At 39.2% G+C, this 26,372-nt stretch overlaps 2 protein-coding genes across 3 annotated transcripts in view; one reads left to right on the top strand and one right to left on the bottom strand.

Moving 5' to 3' along the window:
* shq1 (SHQ1, H/ACA ribonucleoprotein assembly factor) overlaps nt 1-4,395 on the bottom strand; it is a 34,514-nt gene extending 30,119 nt beyond the window's left edge. The window contains 4 exon segments of the mRNA XM_018698999.2: nt 136-264; nt 2,979-3,043; nt 3,210-3,376; nt 4,316-4,395. Coding sequence (XP_018554515.1) covers nt 136-264; nt 2,979-3,043; nt 3,210-3,352 — 337 coding nt within the window. The 5' untranslated portion in view covers nt 3,353-3,376; nt 4,316-4,395.
* Nucleotides 4,396-7,547: 3,152 nt separating this feature from the next.
* On the top strand, nt 7,548-26,134 carry gxylt2 (glucoside xylosyltransferase 2). Of its 2 annotated transcripts, XM_018698982.2 has the most exons (7): nt 7,549-7,962; nt 15,526-15,724; nt 16,812-16,943; nt 19,953-20,204; nt 20,550-20,673; nt 23,174-23,346; nt 24,891-26,134. In XM_018698982.2, exons 1-7 carry the CDS (start codon nt 7,676-7,678, stop codon nt 25,062-25,064), a joined length of 1,341 nt encoding a protein of 446 aa, XP_018554498.1. In that variant the 5' UTR covers nt 7,549-7,675; the 3' UTR covers nt 25,065-26,134. The 2 variants fall into 2 exon arrangements, with proteins under 2 accessions (XP_050930460.1, XP_018554498.1); XM_051074503.1 differs by lacking the exon at nt 16,812-16,943 and having other exon boundaries at nt 7,548-7,962.
* The last annotated feature ends 238 nt before the right edge of the window (nt 26,135-26,372 follow it).

Below are 26,372 nucleotides of genomic sequence, written 5' to 3'. Positions count from 1 at the left end.
AAAGGAGCTGTGGTTAGCTCTAGATTAATACCACACCATTCCATGTTATTTTTCCTATCTTATCTATACACTTGACTGAGAATGCGCAATTTTCACTTAATAAACCAGTTAAGCCGATGCACAGAGTTGACTTACCTGTGCTTACATCCTCTACCAGTGGTTTTGCTGAGCGGGAGCCTTTTGGGGCGAGGAGACTTGTCAGCATCTGAAGACCTTCAAAGTGTTCCCCAGCTGTCTCCTTAGGGACCCAAAGAGTGAAAAGACCTACAGCAAAATAAGATATGAACCATTACAGATCTCTTGGTTAATAAAACCACTCTATACACTCAACCTGATACTGCTTTCATGATCATACCAGGCATATGCAGGAATGATGGAAAATCAGTGTTATGTATTATAGCACATTTTTCAGTACTTCCCAGCAGTATGTAACAAACCCTGATGATATAATTACTGAAATTAAAGTGACATGGACTCAGATAAGCAGTATAAAATGGACGGCTGTATTAAACAATTCGAAATGATTAATGAAATGAAGTTTTTTTGCTAAAATCAGCACTTACCCATTAGGAAAAAATTGGACCTTGCTAATGCAGCTAATAGTAGTGACAGTGTTTGCCTCAGGTCTGATGCAGCACAAGCCCCTGTCACAACAATCCCACACCCAGTTTATAAAGTGTGACATCTCCCCTACAACCCACAATTAGATACAATATATTTTATAACTAACAATACTGCCTACTGCAGGTAAAGGAAAGAACTTGAACTGTTTGTACTGTTTACACAGTACATTTCTTGACACAATTAAAATAAAACAAAAATAAATCAGTCACTGCTAGAATTCTGATTACTGATTAATAATTACTTAAAATGAGAGTATTAAACTGTAAACTGAGTAAGACATTCTTTTGTGACTGTTGAGGAGAAAATAAACTATTTTTAAACATCACATTAGGCTCTGGTGAATTTATAATAGAAAATTTGTTACATTTTTAATAGGAAGATAAATGGGTAACAAAGGTTGAGAGGTTGAGTTGTTTGAATCAGAGAAATGACTAAATGCCGTTAATAAACTGATATATGTCAAAGATACTCACATTCACAACATGTGAGAGAAGAGGCGATAAGAAATACATAATTAACTATTAAGCCACAGACTTAACTAAACTGCTCCTTTAAATCCCAAAGAAAAAAAAATGACACTGCTGATTGATCACTTTTTAAGAGTCACACATTTGAATTTGAAAATAAGTGTCTCTTTAAGTACCAACAGATAAATCAGGCCACCTGCACAACTTCAAAATTAAGTAGTTGCTGTATAAACTGCTATTAAAACTGAACAGGCAATACGTGACTGATGAATAAGAATGATTTGCCAACACCACAGAGATAATCTGATGGTCGCCTAAAGACCTCATAAAATTTCAATGCACCCAAGTGTTAAAGCTTACAAGCTCTTAACGACAGAAGCTGACTACTTGCTCAAGTTGCAGGCCTTGCAGAATGGAGAGCCTGAAAGAGGGATCTTAATAATTGCTCATTATAAGTCTAAACAAGGACACTCATTAGCGGCACTTTATTAGCAGATGTTACAGGCTTATTTAGACACAGCGTGTTAACTGGGGCCATGCTGACAGACAGGCAACGAGGTGTCAGAGTCCATAAGGCAGACGTCTCCATACAGACAACTTCATTACAACTGGTTATGTGTAACAGAAAGTCAAAGATAGATCACAGTGACAGAAATAAGTGTATAGACAATAGTGAATGGCATGCCAATAGTCATTATCATGTTTCATTTGTTGGTTATATACAGTATTTAAAGAAAATCTGGTATGTGCTCCCTGTCACTGCCACTGTGAAGTGGCAGGCAGCTGCAGCCTGCAAGCTGTAATCATTATGACACTACAGATGGTTCCAGTGGCCCTTTAAATTGGATGAAATAACATGATCAGTAGGTTAATTTACCCAGGCTGATTGACTGAAGTACAAACTAAAGACACCCCTAGAGATCAATTACTGACTGCTATTAGAGCCATGCTTCGGGGTCTTGTAATCATGTGACTGGTCACTGACACTATGCAAAGTAACCACAGCCATGTTTTTAAATAGAGATTTGCTCTGCAACAATGTCAAAAGGTATACGCTCTTATAATTTACCAAAAATGTTTGGGTCATCTGCATAAAAATCTGTGAAACAAATGCTTTAAAAACTGACTTTTTTAACCAACTTGTAAACAGCCTTCTCTAAAAATAACATACCACATGCAAATCACACATCTGCACTGCGCCTGACACATCCCAGTTGTAGGCCACATTCACATGAATACCCATCTCAGTCCTTGCACGAATGAAAAGTGCAGACACTTCCTCATCATGTCACCACAGAAAGCTCAGCAAGCTTGGTGGTGGCTCTCAAGAAGGAACGTCATGTCTGTGGTGCTGATTTGCCATCGCTGTTAATCGTTACAAAATGCAAACAGAGTCTTTTTTATTCTTCTTTTTGAAAGTTGATGACCACCCCCCAACCCCACACCCCCACCCCTTCCTTTTTGTGTCTGAATCTTCACAATCACTTTTTGTCCTTACTTAAAGAGAAGTCAGCACATTATGACACAGGAGAAAAACAACAGCCTTTTACAACAAACATATGCAAAAACAGCTTTTACCTGTTAGTCTTAAGTAAGTATGTAGACTAACACAAAAAGCAAACAGATGGAAGGTATCAGAGCCTCCAATAAATTGTTTACTTGTCTCTCAGAGCATCCCTAGTTTCTCATAGTTTTGGACTATGTGTGTACATGCTCATATATAGAAGCCACAAAAATCGCCCCAAAAACTGGACACTGTTTAGTGCAACAACTGTTACTATCTTAAATTCGTCAACTGGCATTTTGCTATATAATATCATCATAAAACTTGTATGATAAGTCATGCTGCTATTTTACATGTTGTCATCATGTAATAATGTGACCTACCTTTATCAATGTCAAATTTGGCCTTTTCTCTCCCATCCTCCACTATTCTTCCAGGAAGAGTTAATCTGGAAACAATATATATACACATAGATGGTGACAGTTACTAAAAGGAGAGTGTGTGCTTCTTAAAATCCCTTAAAATAACTGCTTTCGTCGCCCCCTCTTTCATCTGAGCTAGGTTTAAATACAGATATTACAGTAAGATCAGTTCATGTGTAATGGTTAACTCACCTAAGAAAGTAGGGCTTCGCATAGAACTTGAAATCAGTTCCATCAATGTACAGGTCAAACTCTGATGTTCTGGTGTAGGGCACACGGATGTTGAGGATCAGGTACTCAGGATCTTGGCTCAGGTCAAATGCGGGAGTAATCATTATGAGTATAGATGTAATACAGACCTGTAGAGTCAGTGTTAGGAAGAATCTTAAATACCAGTCAGTCTGTAAAGGATTGCATTCCACAGCAGTTTACCAGGCTGTTAAAATGAGTCATGGCCCAGCTGACTATAGCATGCCACCTTGTGGCTAGCTCTGTTAAATGTTGTTATGGCCAGAAGCAGCAACCCACATGTGCCACACTCATGGTGAGAACTGTAAACAAAGCGTATGTCACACATAGCCACTCGTTTTCTACTGCAGCAAATTATCAAAGGTTTCTTTAATTTTGGATTGAAATTAGCTTGGAGCATTGCTGCTGTTCTGTCTTGTTTACAAAGATCGTCATACCAAACTACGTAGGGAAATGAGAGCTTTTAAAAAGGGTTTGACTCACTGACACACGTTTGTATTGGTAAAACATCACGTAACCCATTTTACTAATTATAAAGGCCTGTAATTAACCCCGGCATAAATCCTATCTTCCAAGACGAGTATTTCTAAGTAAGTATTTCTAAGTATGAACTTACAGCAATCTTAGAGCGAAGTTGTGGGGGTACAAATGCTTACAGTCTACATTTAGGAGAATTGGTTTTTTGGCCTATAAGCACTCCGATTTTAACCATGTACCCTAAAATCAAAAATAACCAGGTGGTAATCTATGAAGCGAACACGTTTGTCGATGAGATATTTGCCACACTGACTTAGCGGTTTTTTAAAATTAAGTTTCGTTTTAGGGCTAGCTCACTACTAGCCAGTAAACTGAGCTAACACATGAATGGTCTCCTCGTGTGTTTTGGCTAACATCGCACAGCGGCAATGCTAGCTAACAGAGACTACCCACCGCTCCTAAACGCTACTTTTTTCATTGCATTGAGTCGAAACTGGCTGTTGTAATCACCTCGGTGATAATCGCGCAAACAGAGCGCATTTAGAAAACAGTTAACAAGAAAAAGCACCCACCCAGAAAGACAGTAAGTTATTCCAACAAACCACACAAGCAGCTCTTAGATGTAGCGTCCATGTTTTACCGTAGTACAAAGACAAAATGGGCAGTGAAAATGTTTTGTGAACGCTCACTTTGCTATGACAAAATGGGCAATATAAATCTGGAAATTCCAGATGATGTCTGTATGATGTCAATACTTAATTCTCAATTAATCTGTGCACCATTTTCTTTATTAATCAGTCATTTGTTTATATAAACAAATGAACTATAAACTGTAAACTGCCAGAGGATAGTGAAAAACACCCATCACAATTCACCAGGTGTGATGGTGGTTTCCTCAAATGTCTTATTACCTGACCTATCCAAGACCCAAAGATATTCAGTTTTCAATTATAAAAACAGAGAAAAGCCACAATTCCTCACAGATAAATGATCAACCAAGGAATGTAATAGTTACTGATTAATTTTTTTTGTCCATTGACTGATCAATAAATGAACTGATTTAAGCTCTAATAGAACATATGTTAAAAATCTAGTTAAATCAGAAGTGAATCAAGAGTTGCACTGAAAAAACATGCAATTAAAAAACTGTAAATACACACACACACTAATTTTAACCTAATCCAATTCAATTCAATTCAATTTTATTTATATAGCGCCGTATCACAACAACAGTCATCTCAAGGCACTTTTCATATAGAGCAGGTCTAGACCATACTCTTTAAAATAGGTATTTACAGAGAGAGACCCAACAAATCCCACCAAGAGCAAGCACTAGGCGACAGTGGCAAGGAAAAACTTCCTTTTAAGAGGCAGAAACCTCGAGCAGAACCGGACTCAGGGTGGGCGGCCATCTGCCTCGACCGGTTGGGTTAAGAAGGAGAGAGGAGGGGGAGGGGGGAGAGGGGGTAGAGAATAGCGAAAGAAGAACATAGCATAACACAGGTTCCATATCAGATGTAAGATGAGGCCAGTAATACAGCAGTAGTAATGATAGTAGTGATAATTAAAAGATAAGTATTAACTGCTAACACAGCAATACAACTAATAGCAGTGTAAGTAATTTCTAATTCTAGCAGCAGGTGTTGAGTGGAGTTGTAGGAGCAGCAGGAGACTTGTCATCACAGATCAGACTCTACAGCTCCAGAGGAAGAAATACCTGCAGAAAGAGACAGAAGAGGAGAGAGAGACGGAAGAGCACAATACTACAGGAAAGGGGACATATTGAGTTAGTAACATGTAACATGGGATATGAATCCATATTGAGTGGAGAGAGAGAGAGAGAGAGAGAGAGAGAGAGAGAGAGAGAGGAGCTCAGTGCATCATGGGAGATCTCCCGGCAGTCTAGGCCTATAGCAGCATAACTAAGGGATGGTTCAAGCCTGAGCCAACCCTAACTATAAGCTTTATCGAAGAGGAAAGTTTTAAGCCTACTCTTAAAGGTACAGAGGGTGTCTGCCTCCCGGACCGAAACTGGGAGAAGGTTCCACAGTAGAGGAGCCTGATAACTGAAGGCTCTGCCTCCCATTCTACTCTTGGAAACTCTGGGAACCACCAGTAAACCAGCATTTTGGGAGCGCAGAGTCCTGGTGGGATTGTAGGGGACTATGAGATCTTTAAGGTAAGATGGAGCCTGACCATTAAGGGCTTTGTATGTGAGGAGGAGGATTTTGAATTCTACTCTAGATTTGACTGGGAGCCAATGTAGAGAGGCTAACACAGGAGAAATGTGATCTCTTTTCCTAGTTCCTGTCAGTAGTCGTGCTGCAGCATTTTGAATCAGCTGCAGAGTCTTTAGAGACTTGTTGGGGCAGCCTGATAATAATGAATTACAGTAGTCCAGCCTAGAAGTAACAAATGCATGGACTAGTTTTTCTGCATCTTTTTGGGACAGAAAATGTCTAATTTTGGAGATGTTACGCAGATGAAAAAAGGCAGTCCTAGAAGTTTGTTTTATGTGTGAGGTAAAGGACAAATCCTGATCAAAGGTGACTCCCAGATTCTTTACAGTGGAGCTGGGAGCCAGGGCAATGCTGTCTAATGGAGCTACATCATTAGAAAGTTTGTTTCTGATGTGTTCAGGACCAATTATAATGATTTCAGTTTTATCTGAGTTTAGTAGTAAGAAGTTGCTTGTCATCCAGATTTTAATGTCCCTAAGACAAGCTTGGAGTTTGGCTAGATGATTGGTTTCATTAGGTTCCATTGACAGATAAAGCTGTGTATCATCTGCATAACAATGGAAATTTATGGAGTGTTTCCTGATAATATTGCCCAAGGGAAGCATATACAAAGTGAAGAGGATTGGTCCAAGCACTGACCCTTGTGGAACTCCATGTCTAACTTTTGTGTGTATGGAGGAGTTGTTGTTAACATGTACAAACTGAAGCCTATCAGATAGATAGGACTTAAACCAGTTTAGTGCCGTTCCTTTAATGCCAATAAAGTGCTCCAGTCTCTGTAAGCCTATGGACCCATCTCCTTCACACATCTGTGAAATGTGTACATTGTTTCTATGTGGCAAACATATTAATTCAAGAATATACACTGTGCAAGCACAAAACAGAAATGACAAAGTTCTCTAAACTTCCAACAGGAAAGAAGATCAAGATCAGGTAATAAAGCAGGACCCAAGTGAAAGGGTAAAACTTTTTCAAACTGAAGAAATAGCCTTAAAAATTATTTTGAAAGACAATCAGTAGGCTATTGTGGTGCCTTCAAAGCCAAGTTTTACAATGGATTTGATGAAATAAATATTACAACTCTTTGTGATCACTTGATGGGCTGCTGCAAGGCACCTTTGCTCAGGCACCCATCAGCCACTGTATGATTCCAGTTAATAGATAGATAGATAGATAGATAGATGACTTTATTCATCCCCGAAGGGAAATTTGGTTGTCACAGTAGTCCGTATGTGAATGCAACAAAAATACAACAGCACAAGATAGAATAATATAATAGTATAAAATAGAATATAACAGTATATAGTGCAAATGGCAAGACAGATATATACACCATAAATAATATGCGTTGTTGTGTTTTTTTTAAGTGTTTAACCATACCACAGATGAAAACGAAGTAGGTAAAATAAACCAGACGTGCATTCATTTTTTTTTTTTTTAGCACAGTCAGATTTTATTTATATTATCGCGCGTTAACAGTACCGTCATTACGGTAATGTTGTAGAAACCACGCCTCCCCTGTGTAATCCTCCATGGACGATGAGGTGCTCCTCTCCGCTCTCTCCATCATCATCTGCGGAAATATGCGAGCGGGGAACGGTAACAAAATGTACACTGTGGCTGCTCTCCCTCACTCGCAGACATGAGCGGAGTTAAGTCTGCCTCCTCTACCCGCAACAAGTCGCTCTCACCATGCGGATCCACTGTAAAGTAGTTGTGATCGCCGTGTGTTTCGGAGTTTTCTTACTTTTGTACTTTTTGGGGGGCAATGCCGCGGACGATCCGCTGTTGAAAGAAGTTGTGGAAGAGGAGGAGGAGGACGGCAAGTCTTCCCCGTCGCCCCGTGAGCTTGGACGCGATGTTGCCGCAAAGTTTGCCCGGAAATCATCCTATGGAGTCGGCGTGCGAGCGGAGGAGACCCTCGGGGGACGAAAAGAGGGGAAAGCGATCAGTAGAGGTGCCAGCGTGAATGCAAAGAGGTACGGGGAGTTTGTTTCTTTCCCCTCTAGCCGTTTATTAGCACTTCTCCTACACGCCTTTTCCCGTGTGTGCACACTCAAAAGCATCATTAACTACTTGGCGTTGCACATTCTCATCTTTCCCGTCGCCAGGAAGTTGAAGAGTGAGTGTGTCAGCGTTCACTCTTGCTTTTAAGCAGACGTGCTCCCTCCATCAAACTGCATACATTGTGTTCAAGGACGCCTGCTTCACAATAGCCTGATCTGTCAAGGGACACTTCAACGTGCATAGGGCATCTGCTTGGCCGCATTTTATAACCATTAATTTCTCTCATTTATTGGACTGTGAGTCATGCTGTTGCAATCAGGGGGCTGTTCAAATATCTGGCTGAAATGTGAGTAGAGAGCATGACTAATGTGATTAGGGGGACTTGTTTGGCAGTGTTTGCAGAGGACATTAGGCAACAGCACAACATAATGATAAATCATCACCTGTAAATCTTGATCACTTGACCCTTGGTGTTTTAGGCCTTTTTGTTCTAACCGTCTGCTGTTTTAAAAGGGGGTAAAGGTCACCTTGAAAGACATAAATGGCAGTTAATATGGGATTCAGATGTGCACATAATGGTTATGGCTGCCTGTTTAATAGTTTCACTGCAACATTGGTGAGATATTACTGGAAATGACACATAACGGAAACCCATCCTGTTGACTTTTCTCTTGTCAAATTCTGCCAAAACAATCTATGTAGGAGTGCAAGTCTTGTCAGGTGTGATTTTTTTTCCCTCTTTGTGATTAAAGAGAAGCTGCACCCTGACAGATGATCTGATTAAGTCACCATCTCCTCACAGCCTCTCAAATTTAGACAAAAGTCAGAGTTTGTCAGGTGCTATTTCTGTCAAAGAATGGGAGCCTTTTATTATGTCTCCCAGCTTTCTAATTTCAGCCTCATACACCCCATGTGTTTCCGTGTGGGTTCAATGCCAGCGATGCCACAACAGCCATGATGTGGTTGTGGAGATACTTTCTCTTACCGGCAGGCAATAATATGTATTCTACTCTGAAGCGAGACTGGAGGTTGGGGACACTGTTCGGCAGATAAAAGCCATCAAGGCATTACATTGAAAAAGGACCTTTACGTCTTCCCAGAAACCACACTCCTCCATGTGTGCGCAGCACTGATAAGGGAGATGGGGTGGCAGAGGTCACTGGTGGCCGTGAAAAAAAAAAAAAAAAAAAACACTAACAGTTTGGAAAATGCTCAAGAGTGACTGCTGTGATTAGGAGAACAGACTGAGCATCTGGCTCTCAAAAAAATATACATACCATAAACATTTAATGAATGAGCTAATCAGATGTTGTCTTTTTTTATAGTTGAGTGTAAAAGCCAGTGGGTGTAGTTTTCAGGTGGTAAATATACAAGCCATGGCAAAATAGCCAGTATTAATACTTTGGTAATGAAACATAGGGATGACAAGGGCATATAAATAGAGAGTTAAATTGTTATCTTTCAATTGTGTTTCTTGTATCTGCTGTCGACACTGTATTCATCTGTAAATCTGAGCGCTGGACAGATTTCCTGTGCAGCATGCCTAATAGACAAACATCCCTGTTTTTCCTAATCATATCATTTCCTCTTAACACATCACACTACTTCCTGTGGCCAAAAATAGAAGGAAGAGCTCCAGCTGCCACCCCCCCACCCCCCCAAACACATACAGTATACAGTAGGCTATGGGGCATGTTCTGGTTCCAGGTTGTCAAATTTGAAATTTTGTATCATTTAAATTGAATGACTTTTATCAGACAAAATAAGTACTTTCAAACATTTTATATATATTAATTAGTTAATCGGAAATATCAACATTTTAGTTGATAATGGTTGTTTAATGTTGATAATGATAATAAGAATGTTCCACATGAACCCTTTGCTGATAAATAGGATAAATTGTTAATAAATGTTATTAATCCACAAATTTAACAGAGTATTTACCTGTAGGATATAAATTCGTTCACTCTGATCTCTTCATTACATTCAGCATGTGTATGTGTATCAAATGCAGAACAATACAGATATAACCCCTCAGTCTGCTTTGTTACATTGAATTAAGGTCTGTATCTACAGGATTAGATGGGCGTTGATACTTTGTGTTGAAACAAATCCCTTGCCCTGTCACTTCAAATATAGTTAAGCAGCATTCCTCGCAGAAAAAAAGTCACTCTCTGGCAGTACCATTATGCATAGCTGTAAAAATGTCATTTTGCATGACTGAACACTCTGCAAGCAGTTTGAAATCTCCCTGCTCACTTGTGTAGTCTGACCTGGTTGGAGAGGGTGCTTGTGTGAGCCTCATCAGGAGCAGTTCTATCGGTCTGTTACAGCAGCTAATTTGCTTTTAAATGACTGGTGAATGAGTCACGGAGGGTGTGGAAGGAGAAACTAGAAAGATAAAAGGACTTGCTGTGGGTAAAATACAACACTGCTGAAGAGCCTGATTTGAAAGCCAACATGTAGAAAGTGACAAATCATGCCAAAAAGGTTTCCTGGAAGGAAAAAGATAAACATTAATAGTAAGTGATCTAGCAAATGCTGAAACAATTTGTTGTTTTATTGATGAGCTGATCAACAGAAACCGAATCAGCTACAACTTTTATGATCAATTAAGCATTTAGGTCATTGGTTGAGCAAATATGCCAGATATTTGCCTTTGTATTTGGAGTTTTCTGTTTGGATATTACAGGAAATTCCACATTTTGGGGTTTTGGAATGTGGGCCGAAGAGATCAAGCAAAAGACGTCAGCTTAGGCGATGATAAATTGTGATGTGGTGATTTGTTTTTTACATTTATAGATTAAAAAATAATCAATGAATTGAAAACATAATTGAGGGATTAATTACTGTTGAAAATTTATTGTTAGTCTGAGACCTTGTTTTAAATTCTGGACCTCAGATCTTGTGTTGATGGTGCTGTGAAATTCAGCTTTTGGACATTTGGAGCTTGTGCTTGTGTATACTGGGCAGGCACAACAGACCGACTCACACATGCAAATGTGAGGGAACACTGAAGTGAGACTCAAGCCTTGTAAAAGATGCATTTGAGTGATACTCTGGCAAATGGTTTAGCACATTTGATTGTTAGTGTTTCTAGAGGTTTACCCAACTTTGGTGTACAAAGTTTTCATTTGATACACCACTGTTTGTTCAGTGATGCAGTATCTTATTGGGAAACAGCAAAGCACCAAGCATTTCACATAGCATTATCCATAGCACACGTCAAATTTGCCATGCAAAGAAATAAACAATCAGTCAAGGTACAGTACCTGGAATATGCCAATCTGAAGGCAAAATTTTAAAAGTCGTTGCCGTTCTGGGGACTTAGGTTGACCTTAGGAAATAATAATATGTTGACACTTTGATGGCATCGAGTGTGTCTTTCCCTTAAATAACCAGCTTTGGTTTCTTATTTGCATTTATCACGCTAACAAAACTTGTTTTTTGAGCTATACATCCAAGGGCCAACCTGCATAGCACAGCATAGTTAATAGACAGTATAGTTTGGCCTTACTGCCCAAAGCTTTCCCTGTGGAACTTTCACTTATGGTTTTACAGTAAGATCATGGGAAGACTGCTATAGAAGAAGAAAGCAGGAGAAGGAGAACATATGTCACCATTGTACAGCACACTTTTTGTTTTTTATTTGCATCCTCATCCTCAAATTATTTGGTCTCACTGGGAGTAATAAACCAAAGAAAGGTGTGTATAGAACCAAATACCGTTACAGAGTAGTTTGAACAGAATTCATGTACCATCACACTCCTACTACTGAGTACTTGGTGTCCAAGACATTGATCAATGATTGACCGGACTTTACTTTCTCAGATCTCATTTTTTGGTCATAGAAAGTAACTCTCTTTTAAAACGTGACTGCAAACTATAAGGTTTAGTCAGCACATCTTGGGTGAATAAAGAATTGGACTGATATCACATATTTGGCTTAGGTGAGTCAGCTAGACATCCTGATGATCGCAGATCGTGTAAGAAGGTGACTGAAATGAAAACAGATTGTCTGTAGTCTGAGTCATCTGGCTGTGTCTACGTGGTCAACTGTTCATGACCAATGACGTGATCTGCAGTCGGTCTAACAAAGAGTCGTTAGGTTTCATTGTCATATAGTCTGACGTTTTAAGCTTGTTTTGAGAGGAATGTTGTTTCCACCCACCCAAGGAGGAAGTGAATACCGGCAACATGCTCAGTTTTCATTGCTTTGATATCCACTGGTTCAAACCAAAGTGAACGTGTTTGATATAAGCCCACCAAATGACACAGCTACATGCTGATTAATTAAATGCCTTCAAGGTGCTCTTTGGTGTGGTTTTAACTCTGGCTCCTCACTCCCTGCCCATGTACATTTTTCTCTGACGTTATCTTTTTTCTCTCCTTACATGATTTGAAAGGCTTGGCTATGGTGCTTTGTAGGCAGAAGGCCTCTCTTATGCTCACTCTGCAGCCAGTAATGAATTCAATCCTTTTGTACCTCTTCTGTGCTTTCTGACAGCTTCCAGATGTGGGGAACAGTGCCAGTGACACAAAACATCATGTGTGCAGCCCATGCTTTATGCAACAAAGAAATTTGTTTTCTGTTTTGTCATCCAATTTCATGCAGAAATCATTTCAAGGGCATTTATTTTGCATGACTAAGCGCAACATAATTATACTTGTGTAGGAGATATGGATTGCATTTTCTGTGGGAAAACAGGAATGTGTGTTCAACAACCTTGACAGAGCATCAGCCTTTGAAGCGTGGCAGACAGATTTCTCAGCACCTTCTCATTCGTCCTAATCTGCGGTTCATCATTGTCCCTTAGCCATGCAGAAAACGAAGTGTCACGCTTGGTGACTGCCCCGCAACCCACCTGTCAAATTTCACTCTCCTCTCTTCCCATCCGTTTTATGGTAGAATCTTTGCTTCCTCCAGGCTCAGAGGAAATCCATGCCTTTTAGAACAGTGCAGTCTTTAGACGTAAAACCATTTGCCTTCTACTGTTCTTCCAGAAAACGCTGCATGCTGAAACAAAAGGTTCTCTATTCTTTTTTGTATGCCAGTTGTCTCTCCCTACGGCTGTGAAAATATTTATGTTGAACATGTTGTTATTACAACCAGCCCCACGTAGTGTGCGTATGTGTGTGGGGGACAAGTAGATGATGTTGGCCTTAGCTTAAGGCTCTGCTGTTGTTCAAATGTTTCTCCATCGTAGTGGGAGATACTCTGCACTGCTGAGTGTATTTTAACTTAACAGCAGCACTATCTCTGCAGAGAGAGCGAGTTTTCACATCACATAAAGGACCTCCTTGCCTTTGAGCAGGGAAGAACAAAGTCCAGTGGGAACTTGCAAGAGCAACAGAGAAGAAGAAATGGTTGTGTGTGTGTGTGTGTGTGTGTGTGTATGTGGTAGTATGGTAGTGTGGAAGTAGTGCTGAACAATATGCAAAGGTAGATGTCATATCTTTCAGAGAAATCCTTTACTTTGTACCTTGTCTGTCTGACAGCAGGATGAATGTGGTGATCTGCTATTTTCTTGACTATTTTGCTTGTTTCTCTGTCTTGATTCTCATAAAGTCTGAGATGAATTTCTGTGCCGTGGACATGGTCACAAAGTAACATGCAATTACTGTTCAACAGTGACATGTTAGCAGGTGAGGAAGAGAGCTTATGTGTGTTGCTCTGAGACTATGCCATTTGGTCCACAGATGGAAGTGTAGCTAAGAGAAATAGGCTATTTGTTCAATGTTTGGACATGCTGTCACCTAGTCTGTGTTCTGAGAGGATCGATACAATGTTGATATCTATTGTACAATTAATCAGCATTGTATGAGATGTCTGTTGAAAAACTCAATTTATTCCACTGCAAAATTCTGCTCAGATTCTGAACAAAAAAGCAGAGATATTAAAGTGAGACTGTGTAACCTCTGAAAGAAGAAACTTAACATTCTTTCTTACAAATGAACAGTGGAATTCCATAAGCAACAAAACACACTCTTACTCAACTCAATACACTCAGGAGTTTTGGTGTTAGAGCCTTACTTGGTCTGGTATGACCAGTGTCATATGGTGACTAATATTAGCTAACCAATTTTTTTCAGTCAGCTGGCTGAACTCTTTTCTACTTGTGTTACTTTTAAACTTGTGTTACTTTTTTTTTTAGCATGTATCACTGCCCTGTAACTGTCACACAACATATTTCATATTGTTTCATAGTCATAGCATTACTTTAAAGATTCTAAATAACACTAAAAGTGCAATTGTTTAATGGAATGCAATTTGCAAATCAGAGGAGCATCACTTTTAATTAGGCTATAAGCAGTGTTAGCAATTTCTTAATGAGCTAAAAGTGGTGAAAGGTTGATTTTGTAATCATAGATTTGCAGCTAGATTGACTAACAACTGACTAGTCAGCTGTAGCTAATTATCATTAATTCCTTGAGTTGTAGTATTACTGACATACTTAAGTTACTTCTACATTTAAGCTCAGGACCACCACAGCACACATCTCATTTTGGTGTGAAAAGGTAGAATATATTGCATCTTTATGCCAAATAAAACTGAATGGCGAGTCTTTCTCTAACATTTCACAAACAAATGTAGTGGGTTGCATCACGTTATTTTTAGACAGGTTGGACAGTTTGCTAACAGCTAGCTTGGTAGTTGAGTGTAAATGATTGATAGCTGGTAGATAGTGAACAGGAGTTGGTAAATTCTAGTTAAACCATTAAGAACTTATTATATTATCATTGTTGTAAGCTTATCCATGTAAAATCTCTGATTTTGTTACCTGCAGGATAGAGGCTACTCAAGCCGATATAGAGTTACCAACAAATATAAAGCCACTTTAAAGTTTTTGAAAGTTTTCAGAGAAAATTGAGTAATGTTAAGTATACTTTTAATGTAATACGTTACAACAAAAGCGTGCAAGGGGTTAATAAATGTAGTTTCAATTCAGGATTTTAGTGTCCTGTGGTGTTCAAGTGCTGTTTTATAGACCTTTCCACCAAGTCAGTAAGGCTTAGTAACATATAGGTAAAAGTGCTGAATTGTTGTATAATTTTTGGAACATTTATATAAAAATATACAACCTGTAAAGGCATTGCATATCGGCACAAAATATGAGAATTTGGTGTTAAATTTGTCAAAATTCTACATTGATAAAACCTACTATGGAGGTTTCAAATTACGTCAGTTCTTTCAACACTTGCATTTTGTATGCATTGTTTTGACTTAAGTATAGTCCAGTACATCTGTTGTAGAGGACAAATTGCTCTTCACAATCTGTGCAGCACTCTGGCCAATTTACAAGCGACGAGTGAGGGAAACAAGGTTTGTGAAATAAGTAATTGTCAGCAGATCCAAGCCCTCTCCACATCCCCCACACATGGCCTTGGCCCATTTAGATCTGACAACACTGTTGGGTGGAGAAAACTGCACATCCTGCACATACTGGTTAATTAATTTACTGTATGATTTCTGTCTTCTTTTGTATTAAACTTTTAAAGCACTCTTCTTCCCTGTCTCTCTATGTATTTTCCAGTAAACCACGGAGTAATGTGGCCCGACCTGTGACCAAGCGCACCCAGGCCGAGGAGGTCATGCACTTGGCTGTGGTGGCTTGTGGGAATCGTCTGGATGAGACCCTAACCATGGTGAAATCAGCCCTCATGTTCAGCCTCAAGAAGATCAAGTTTCACATTTTTGCTGAGGACCCCTTGGCCCCACAGTTTGAAGACAGAGTAAGAAGCCTTCAGTTGCTTGTTGCCTGAACGTATATTGTGCAGATTTTTACAAAATGGCACAAAACCAGACTTGGCACCAGAGAATTCTTGGCTATGTGCGACACTTTTGAGTTTCTTTTCTGTGTGCACTTCTCTAGAAGATGCTCTGATTTCTGATTTAATGCAGCACATGTTAAACATTTCTCCTCCCTTTGTAATAGATTACATCAAAATCAGAGCACTTTTAACTCCGTCTCTCTGACTCCCTCTAGTACAGACACATAACCCTTTTATCTCAAAGCTGTGGTGTAATATATCACCAAGACACCCTGCTTTTTCTCCAGTGCCGTGCATCACTTCAAAGTCACCTTTACAGTGGTGCCTGGCATGTTTTTGATTAGTTCCACTGATACTGTAACTAAGAGTCTATTAAAAGTACTTCAATTAATGGACAAAAACGCACTTTAAACCTTAAACCTGTGAGCTTGCTGTTGTGTGTGTGAATTATAGCCATGTGTAGAAAATCCTTTTGTGAAAAACAGGGAGTCATGGTAGTCGAGGCCTAGATAATGTAGCACATGTGCTGGGTTTGCACAGCAAGGAGCTTATATAGAGACACAGTGCTAAGAGTGGTGTGTGTTTTAGAGAGGTTGGTCACAATCTCTTTTGATCTCTTTGTCCTCGTCAGCACAAACCCTGCCAACTGCTTGCAGCGTTCTCATTCTTTTCAGGGCCAAACTGTTAGGACTGATGATTATGGAGGGATTCAGCATCTAACAGGTCCGATAACAGGCTTCAGTGGTACACTGTGGACTTTAAGAGGGTGCCTTCCCTTGTTTAGACTATTGGATTTTAATAAAACAACAGCTGGCAGCTGCATGGGTTCAGTGCAGAACTACACAGCACCACACGGCACAATGAGACATGACTTCATTGTTTTAAATGGCTGTCTTTACGTGCTATTTTATCTTGATAAGTCTGAAAATAGAGAGATTAGCTTTCAGAATAATGATTGTTTATCATGGCTCTTTTTCTTACTCAGCTGTTCAAGAAGCCAATTAGACACTTCCGCCTTCTAAAGTGTGATGTGTTGCTTTGCTTCCAGCTGAACCAGTGGCCTCGCTCTGTCTCAGCCAAGTTCCATTACAGCATCTACCCCATCACCTTCTCTGTGGGGAATGCTGACGAGTGGAAGAAGCTCTTCAAGCCCTGTGCCGCTCAGAGACTCTTCCTCCCTGTAAGGATGCATCACTTATCTCCCCTCATATCCTCAGTCACCATGCATAATGTGATTATCCAGCGATCAGAAAAAATTTCATTAATCCATTTCATTTCTACTCAAACAGCATTTTCCTACCCTTAATTTTATCCCAGTGTATGCTTCTAATTAATTACTAGTGTGGTGATCGATGATTTCACACCTTTTCTGCGACATTTACTTAAAAAATAAGCAGTCTCCAGGGACTTAACCCAGTAATTTAATCAAGCGAAGGTTGTGCCTGGCTATTGATTTTCTTTTTCTGCTGGTGTTCATTGAAATAGCAGCCAGCTTGCTTACCATGTAATGAACATATTGCAGGTCAGACAGATCCATATTTTTTTTCTCTTGTTGCAGGACAATCGATAAATGTTCACCATTCACTTTATTAGGAACACCTACTGAGCACACACAGGAATCATTTTGTCACTACAAGAGTCCAACAGTACCATTACATACTTTCATAGAATTTTGTCTCTTAATGCTGCAAAAATGGTAATATCAAAACCAAGTACCAGACATTTGTTTGCAGTGAAGATATGCAACAGCGGCAAACATGTTTAACTTATCACTGCAAGGAAGAGTTTCAGCGCACAGGTGATTTTATATTCTGATTCCAGATTTTTTTAGCTGCCTTGTTATTCATTAAGATGTGTAAACTATATATTGTTAATGTTGGGGCGCACACTACTTATCTAATTACATTTCTCATAATCCTCTGGTTGTATTGGCATTTTCAAATGATTCCAGTAGTGTAATGCAAATCCAGTAATCTTTAGTCAATTAATGTTTTTTTCTTAGTAGCTGGAAAATGCAACCAACTGCTATTTCATTACATTTTATTCTCTCAAAAAAGCTCAGAAATAGTAAATAGTAGTCTTGAGTCAGTTTCATTCACTCTCTTTGCTCCAATCGGTCAACCTCTTGTTGAAGGATGGGGCTCTTATTATTCAGTGATGCTAATGTTTAAAAGTCCCAACGTGTAAATTTAATAAATATTAGCACCACATATTCCATTGTTGATTGCCCTGTGACTGCTCTAAAAAATGACATTGTTTGTCCTGATGTCACCTTTGTAATTCAGTATATCCAAAACTGTTTATTAGGCACTGTAGAAGTAGGTTACAGGTTTGTAAAAGTTCAGGTTACAGGAAGCTCCAGGTTATGGTTGGCAGTGGAAAAATACCTCCAGTTTACAGTGTTAACCAGAAAGCTTGACCTGAAAACCATATGGATTTCTTTTGTTCTCTTCAGAACAATATAAATACAATACGTTTGTGTCACTGCCTGTGACACAGTATGGTAAACCTTTTAGGAACTGTTTTTATTTTGGTTAACAGCTTTTTGGATCATTTAATAAATAAGGGGCTAAAACGTATGCATGTCAAGAACTTAAAAAGCCAACTTTGATGCTGATTATGTGGATAATAGCTCTATTTTTGTGGTTTACAATCAATTAGTGTGACCACACCATTTTCAAAGCACCATTTATACTGACAGAGAAATCTGTGTTCTCTTAGTCAGAGAATTCAGTCCTCAGTGCCTGTTATTACATAGCTGTGGAAAAACGCACACACACAATTAGGTAGTCTGCTGCTCTGTTTGAGCTTATTGAAATTTGTTGTAGCATTGTCTCACACACCAGCACCCATTCCCTGCTGTCAGCAACATAATGCAACAAAAAACAGTCCATGCAGCAATAGTGACGTGGTTTCTTTTGGCATTAGAGAGCACAAATACTACCCCTGAGTTCTACTCCAAGTGATGCTGCCTTTATTGACCCATGGACAGTGGATACTGGAAATAATTATCTCAACAACTTCAGTGTTTGATGATTTGTGAATTCTAAGATGTTCTTCCACAGACCACCTCTGTCTTGATACTCACTTTTCACCAGAACATTGTTAAAAATTGAAGAAACGGTAATGAAAAAATCATTGGTTATCAACTCTTTCTGAAATGCTGGAACTAAGGCAGTTCAAAAATTATACTTTTCCACACTATAATTTTGTTGTAAATGTCTGAGTGAGTCACTGTCTGGGAGAACAACCTGCAAACAGGGAGGTGTAGTAGCAGTGAGATAATGTATTTTTCTCCTCGATTAAAGTATTGAAGACCATCTACCAGCTGCAGGTTTACGTTGTCATTTGATATTTGAGAACCTTAAAGCAGTTACATGTAAGTTTTTGCTATTGCTACATAGCTATTGTCAACATCAGTCTGAAAGAAGCATTACCAGTTCAGCATCAAACTTCATCTCCTTACTTGTGGAATGCTACAACAATGTTAAATCTTTGTTTTGCTTCTCTTTCTATCACTTGTTTTCCTCTACTGAAGTTAGCATGCTAACAGCTAGCCTGGGGGCAGCTAGCCTGTTTCATTATTTTCTGATACCAAGTCACTGTAGTGTACAGACTGCCCTTAAGAAATAGCACTGCTCAGAGGGAGTATTCCAACCTTTTGTATTGTAAATACAATGAAGGCTGAAGCTCTTGGGAGGTGACCATCACTACCATCTGCTACCAGTCCACACTCGGTCAGAAAACTCCTTCAAACAAGTGAAATGACTTAAATGATTAATCAATTTAAAAACGGTTGGCAATAAATGTCCTGTTAATCAACTAATCAATTACCAATTTGGTTCTAGACCCTGAATTTGCTTAAAATACTGAAACAGCTTTTTGTTCAGTGTTGAACCTTTCTTTCGCTCCAGTTAAACACTTAGATGAGCTGATCTGAACTGAACCTCTTGATGTTTTCTCCATACTTTAAAGTTATGTTTTATTAATATGCGAGTCGCTGTCTGGGAGAGCAAACTGTTACAGAAGGGGCGTATTTGAGAGCGTGTGCTAACAGCATGCACCAGCAGCAGCTTTATTTATTTAACTTCATTTGGGTATTACAGTGTGTAATCATGTCCATACATGTTCTTTAGATGGATGACTTTGGGCATAAATATTCTACTGATGACTGTGATTGTGTTTCCAGGTCATCCTGAAGGATGTAGACTCATTACTCTATGTAGACACAGATGTTCTGTTTCTGCGGCCCATGGATGATATTTGGAGTCTCCTGAAGTCTTTCAACAGCACCCAGCTTGCAGCAATGGCTCCAGAGCACGAAGTCCCCAAGATTGGGTGGTACAGCCGCTTTGCACGTCACCCTTTCTACGGGGTCACAGGGGTCAACTCTGGTGTCATGCTGATGAATCTCACAAGGATCCGCAGCACACTGTTCAAAGTAAGGTCAAAACATAGTCATATTTCCCCATGTTGTGATCAGTTGAAAGCTAAAGTGAGCTGCGATTTCTCTTTTGCATTCTGAAGGGTTCTTTTTTTCTTTGCACTGAAGTCACAGGCTGAGTGCTCTGAGTGGGCTGTGATTGAAGCTTTGTGATTACCACACTAGCATCACAGGCTTCTGCCCTCAGAACTCAATTTAGCAGCTCTCCAGTTCTTAATACTGCCAGCAGATTGCAAATGGAAACTGGAATGTAAATGCACTCCTCCTTTGAAGATGTGTTTTGGGAAAAAAAATGGCTGCTCTTGAGCTGTTTGCTAGTGAACGTTGTTGTTGGCATTTCAGAACAGTATGATCCCTGGCGGCTTGTCGTGGGAGGATCTTCTACATCCGCTCTATCAGAAATACAAGAACCACATTACCTGGGGAGACCAGGACCTCCTCAACATTATCTTCCATTACAACCCAGGTATTGTCCTTTTTTGGCTGTGTATTCATGTCATCTGCAGTGATCATAGGATGTATTATTTTTACATTGAAAACATGCAATAGTGTGACTGTAAATGTATGTAAGATACTGGTCTATACACTTTTAACTCTGCAGTTCATAAATTGTGTCTTATTTCACTGTAGATAAACCAGTTTACATGATGAATGTTGATCAGGAAACACATGAGGATGTGGCTATAGGCAACAGCAGGCTTCGATAGCAGACTGAGTTCCAGCTGCTGCAGCCAGATGTGGGCATTAAGTGCTCAGAGCCGCCGGCAGAGCTGGCATCGCTGGTGTTTGCTTGACAGCACTGCAGAGTGGAGTGTTTGTTTTACATGTTAAGGCTTTGAGCTCTCCACTATCTCCGGAGGAATAGTCTCACTGGTCCATGAGCATTGTTTTGACCTGTTTTTGCTTGTTCTACATTCAGGAAGACATCTAAAGACTTTAAAGATCTCTTTAGATCAAAATTTGATGGAGTTTAAAGGGAATCAAATGGGGCTGGCATTCTGTTTTATGTTGTTTATCAGTAAAAACAGAAAAAAAATCTTTATATATATGTATTGTATTTATGTAATATGTTGTTATAATGGGTTCAAATGAGGGCATAGCACCGGTGCAGTGGTTAGCACTGTCAAAATTTCCTTTTAAGAGGCACAAACCTCGAGTAGAACCAGACAGTGCAGAGTTTGCATGTTCTCCCTGTGCCTGCATGGATTTCCTCTGGGTACTCCAGCTCTTCCCACAGTCCAAAGACATGCATAGGTTAATTGCTGAAATCATCTGTAGGTATGAATGGTTGTTTGTCTATATGTGTCAGCCCTGTGATAGACTGGTGACCCAGCCAGGGTGTACCCTGCCTTTTGTCTAATGTCAGCTGGGACAGGCATTTTTGGTACTGGCATTTTTGGAGCTTAAATGAGAATTACCTGATGATAAAAATCAGACTTCAAGGATTTTCCCATTTTAACTTGAAATGACAACTCCAACAAAAAGTGCAATAATCGCATCAAATAAATTACAGCCAAAATCAGGGATAGAAAATAAAAGCCAAGATTTGTCTAGCCTGCCTGGAGCTTTGACATAGATCTCCTACTGCTCAATCCGCTTTATGGTTGTATGACAGGAAAACCCAACATGTCCACATTCTTTGGTAACAGGGAATTTCAAGTTTTGCTAACAATAAAGTCAGCTTTAGAAAATATGTGTAAACAGATATGTGTAACTTGTAAGCCTGTCACATGGTCATGCATCACTTTACCAGTATTAGTTCTGGTAATGTTAGATGCACAAAACTATCACGAAGATTAAATGTGATTTTTGTAGTAATGCATATGTATACAATAATAATAATAATCATATTAAAAAAACAACTCAGGATTTGAATACTGATTTGGATGTCAGTTACCATGGTAGAAGCTTCAAGGCATTTATGTCAGCCCCACTACATATAAACATCCATGTTATTGTTTCCATTTTACGCTCATACATACAAATATGTACACATTCTCACTTTGCAGCTGCAGTATAATCACCATCAGCCATTGATCTGCTGCACTGGAGGGTACTTTACAGTGTAAACAGTCTAGTATATTCAGAGGTCTTTTTTGCCATCTGTGTTTAGTGCAAGTACACAACATTCAAACTGGCAGACTACAAGGAAAGAATATGATTTCGTTATATTGTTTGCAGTGTTTATGTGTGGGACACAAACTCCTGGAATAGCACTGGGCTGTGTGGACATTTCTGCTATACACCTCTATTACTGTGAGGAACATTTACTGAGCTCACTCAATGAACACCTAGTTTGTCACTGAACCATTAGATGCAATATACTGTATATTCAGTCAGTCTGGTCATTATTTTTTATGTTATGAATAAGTGTGGTCAGTCAGACAGATGAAACCAGGGAAAGTCTCTAAAATACATGAACCGCTGAATGCAGAAACTACTGCAGCATATACACTGTGTGAGAAACTGTCATTAGAAGGAATGGGCTTATACTCTGGAACAGTGTATCCATACTGATGCATCCATTGAGGGACAGCATATCCTCCTGTTGTTGGCTGTGTAGTGCCTATATATTCTACTATTTCAGGCTGCATATTAAATTTTCTCCTCACGAACACCACATTGTGTATCCTTGATAAATCCTGTAAAGAATCCTCTAGTCATATACATACAGTCTAGTGGGGATGGTGGCACTTGGTGAAATGAAAGAGGAGAGTCATTCTATATATACGGGTACTTTTATGACTCAAACCCCTGTTCACTGTGAGTATGGAGAGATATGTGTTATACTGTCATTGTTATTCTATACAGATCCTCCTCAGTGAATTGGTGAATCACTTCAAATCTTATAAGCCACTGTCTTCACTTTGTCCTCCTGGCAGTTGCAGTCAAAGTGCATGAGTTACAGTTTGTGTTACAGTAGGTCAGTAATCGTGTGTTTTTGTGCGTCGTCTTTCTTTTTCCAGAGTGTCTCTTCATCTTTCCCTGCCAGTGGAACTACAGGCCTGATCACTGTATGTATGGGAGTAACTGTAAAGGGGCTGAAAAGGAGGGCGTGTCCATCCTCCATGGCAACCGTGGAGTGTATCATGATGACAAGCAGCCGGCCTTTAAAGTAGTCTATGATGCAATACGTGATGTGAGTATTCTAATGGGATATTTAGTTTTCACAGACACAGTATGGTACTGATGCATAGCGCCCTCTGTTGAAACCCCACATCCAGTGCAAGGTGGACTCATACTACCGGTCAGTAGTCTTAGAACACCTCAATTTTTACAGCTGTTCTTTGAACAGCATTTCTGACGTTAAAGCAATGAAAAAACAATTGGAGATTTTACAAGGAACTGTTGAATCTTCCTTTTTGAACTAAATTTCAAATTGTTGACTCATTCAGCAGCTGAACACATTCCCAGCATTCTTTCTATAATTGAAGTAAAACATTGTTTGGAGAATTTGTCCCAGCACTGTTGAGGATATCACAAATGTGCTGCACTTGTAGGATTGCTTTGTTTTCACCTCTTGTCCAGTTCATCCCAAAGCAGCTCCATGGGGTATAAGTCATGAGACCGCTGGTCTTCCATCATGTGAAGCCACCGTCGTGCTCTTTTCCTCTAATGTTTTGGGTTATTATCTTGCTGTAGGATGAACCACTGACCAACCAGTCTGTCTTCCTTTGTTACTTGACTTTTTCCTCACCATTCTGATAGCAATATACAGGACTCCTTCCTACAGCACAGTATTGTCCTGATAATGCATCAGAGGGTGTAGTAATACAGTTTCTTCCAACACTGCCTTTGTAAGTAATCAACAAAAGTTGGGACACCTGTAGAAATTGTTTGCTTTAACTTTCAAGACTTTATTTACCTACACTGCTGCAGGAAAGTTGGGCGTTATTCAGTTTATCAGTCCCTGTTTATTTATTTTAAGTATATGATATAAAGTATATATCATATATTAAAATTATCATTCATATGATAATGATGATATGACCACAAATAAAGACACTTTAGATATCAGATTTATTTCAAAAGCGTGGCAGCAAAACTAGAAAAATCCAGATGGAACTAATCACATTAACGATGACTAGATTCCATTTAAGTGTGTCAGTTCCAGGGCACCGGCATTATCCCTCATTAATGTTATGCTTTTTCTGCCGTAGCACATTAACATAACTGCTGTAAAAGAGGTGTACAAGGTTTGTGTATCGGAAGACAAAAATAATGGATCTTATCCCATCATATACATTATATAACTATCTGTGTAATAGACATAACTCTGTATATAACTGGCTTTGATTTTGTTAGTGGTTTATTTCAGCTGGCTTGAGGTAATGCAATTAAGCACATTTCCCCATATTTTGAACTATTCCTTTGCAGTCATCAGCTCAGAAAAAAGAGCGGCTTTGAGTATTTTCTCTCTTGCTTGCATGAAACAATCTGGGTCAGTTTTTAAATTTAGAATTTGTTTTCTCCAGCAGCAGTCTCAGTTCCCCCCCTGCTCTGTTGAGATAAGCCTCTTAAAGATGAGCTGTGTCGTAATTTATGATTAATAGAGAACCCACCCTACCCCAACCCTGCTGACGGAATTTGTAAATACCATTTAGTCTGTGATATGTTCCATTAAAAAACTATCAGAGTGAAATGGCTTTGAACTGACACTGGGTAATGTCTCTGTCTTTGCAGTTTCCCTTTGAGGACAACATGTTCCAATCGCTCTTCTACCCCATACAAACCAAGTTCCTGGACACAGTCAACACCCTGTGTGGTCGGATTCCTCAAGTCTTCCTCAAGCAGATAGAAAAGACCATGAAGAAGGTGTTTGAGGAGAAAGTGATCCGACATGTCAGACCACACTAATAACTGATTGAGAGAGAGAACTTTCTGTTTTGTCTGACAACACCAAGGACCGTCTTGCTGTGGATTATGTGTCATACCAGCCTCACCCAGATAGAACTGGTGGCTAAGTGTTTGCAGTGTATTCAACACATGACACTTCCTGGTCTTATGAACATTATGATCCTTTAGTGATGGTATGGGTAATAAGCCTATGTATACAGAAACGCATACAGTGCTGGTCAGTGATGCCATAGAATAGGTTTGCCTTATTGCCGTCTTAAAATTTTCACATGTTCCACACATTATGTACGGTGGTGATGAAATGTATGAAAATGTTGGAAAGCTACAGAATAATTAAAGTATCAGCTCTTCATCTCAAGTTTAAAATCTAAATTGAAGGCATATTTTTGTCAACCATGCATTTAATAAGAGTATCTACCTTCTTTATTTTTCCTTAAGAACCCGGTGTCCACTAAACAAAGTCAACTTTGGACTTTGGAAAGCTTTACTACTTTGAGTAGTAGATTCATAAACCACTCCTTTAAAATGTGTGAATGTTTTACCAGCAAATAACTTGAAATGTGAGCCTGTGTGAATGAAAAGAGTTGTGAGTTATTGGTCAATTCTGCAGTTGCCAAATGCCACTGACAGTGTTAAATACAATACAGCAAAGAAAATATGGACATTTATGTTACACACCGAATGTTAAAATGCACTTTCAGAATGATATTAGGACTGGATGGTTGTTTGTACACATGTCAACATGAGATGCTACACTGTCTGAGTAAATCAGTACCAAAAGTGCTAGCATTTTAAAAAAAAGTGACATACTAGATACAGCTAATTATGTGCCATATAAATATTCATGTCTGCCATGTTTACTATTGCAAGAAAATGAGTGGTATAGGCATGTGTGTTTGGGTATCTTAGTTTGTAATATGATGTATGTGATGTTGTGAACACATGGGTCATGTTTTAGCAACATTATTTTAAATGTGGTTTGATGGTCTAAACGTATCAAATCATTCAAACTGGAAACTGAAAATGGCTGTACAGTCATCATGTGTTTCTAAATAAAACAATGCAATGTACTGAGTCTGCTTCAGCCTTATTCACACATATACGCAATCTGTTGGAATGGTAATATATGAAAGCAATACAAATAGATGACACGCATTCTTCTCAAAGTCGACGTCAATTATGTGAGGAAAGATATTTTAGGTACATGTTGTAGATGAACTATTGCTTTACAATACCAAAGATTTGTTTTGGCATTAATGCATTTATGTTTGATTTGATATTTAGTGTCATAATATAGTAATTTGCCAA

Source organism: Lates calcarifer, linkage group LG12 (genome assembly GCF_001640805.2).
Source record: "Lates calcarifer isolate ASB-BC8 linkage group LG12, TLL_Latcal_v3, whole genome shotgun sequence".
Taxonomy (NCBI): Eukaryota; Metazoa; Chordata; class Actinopteri; family Centropomidae; genus Lates; species Lates calcarifer.
Note: the sequence above shows the minus strand (reverse complement) of the source record. Positions and strands in the feature narration are given on the sequence as shown.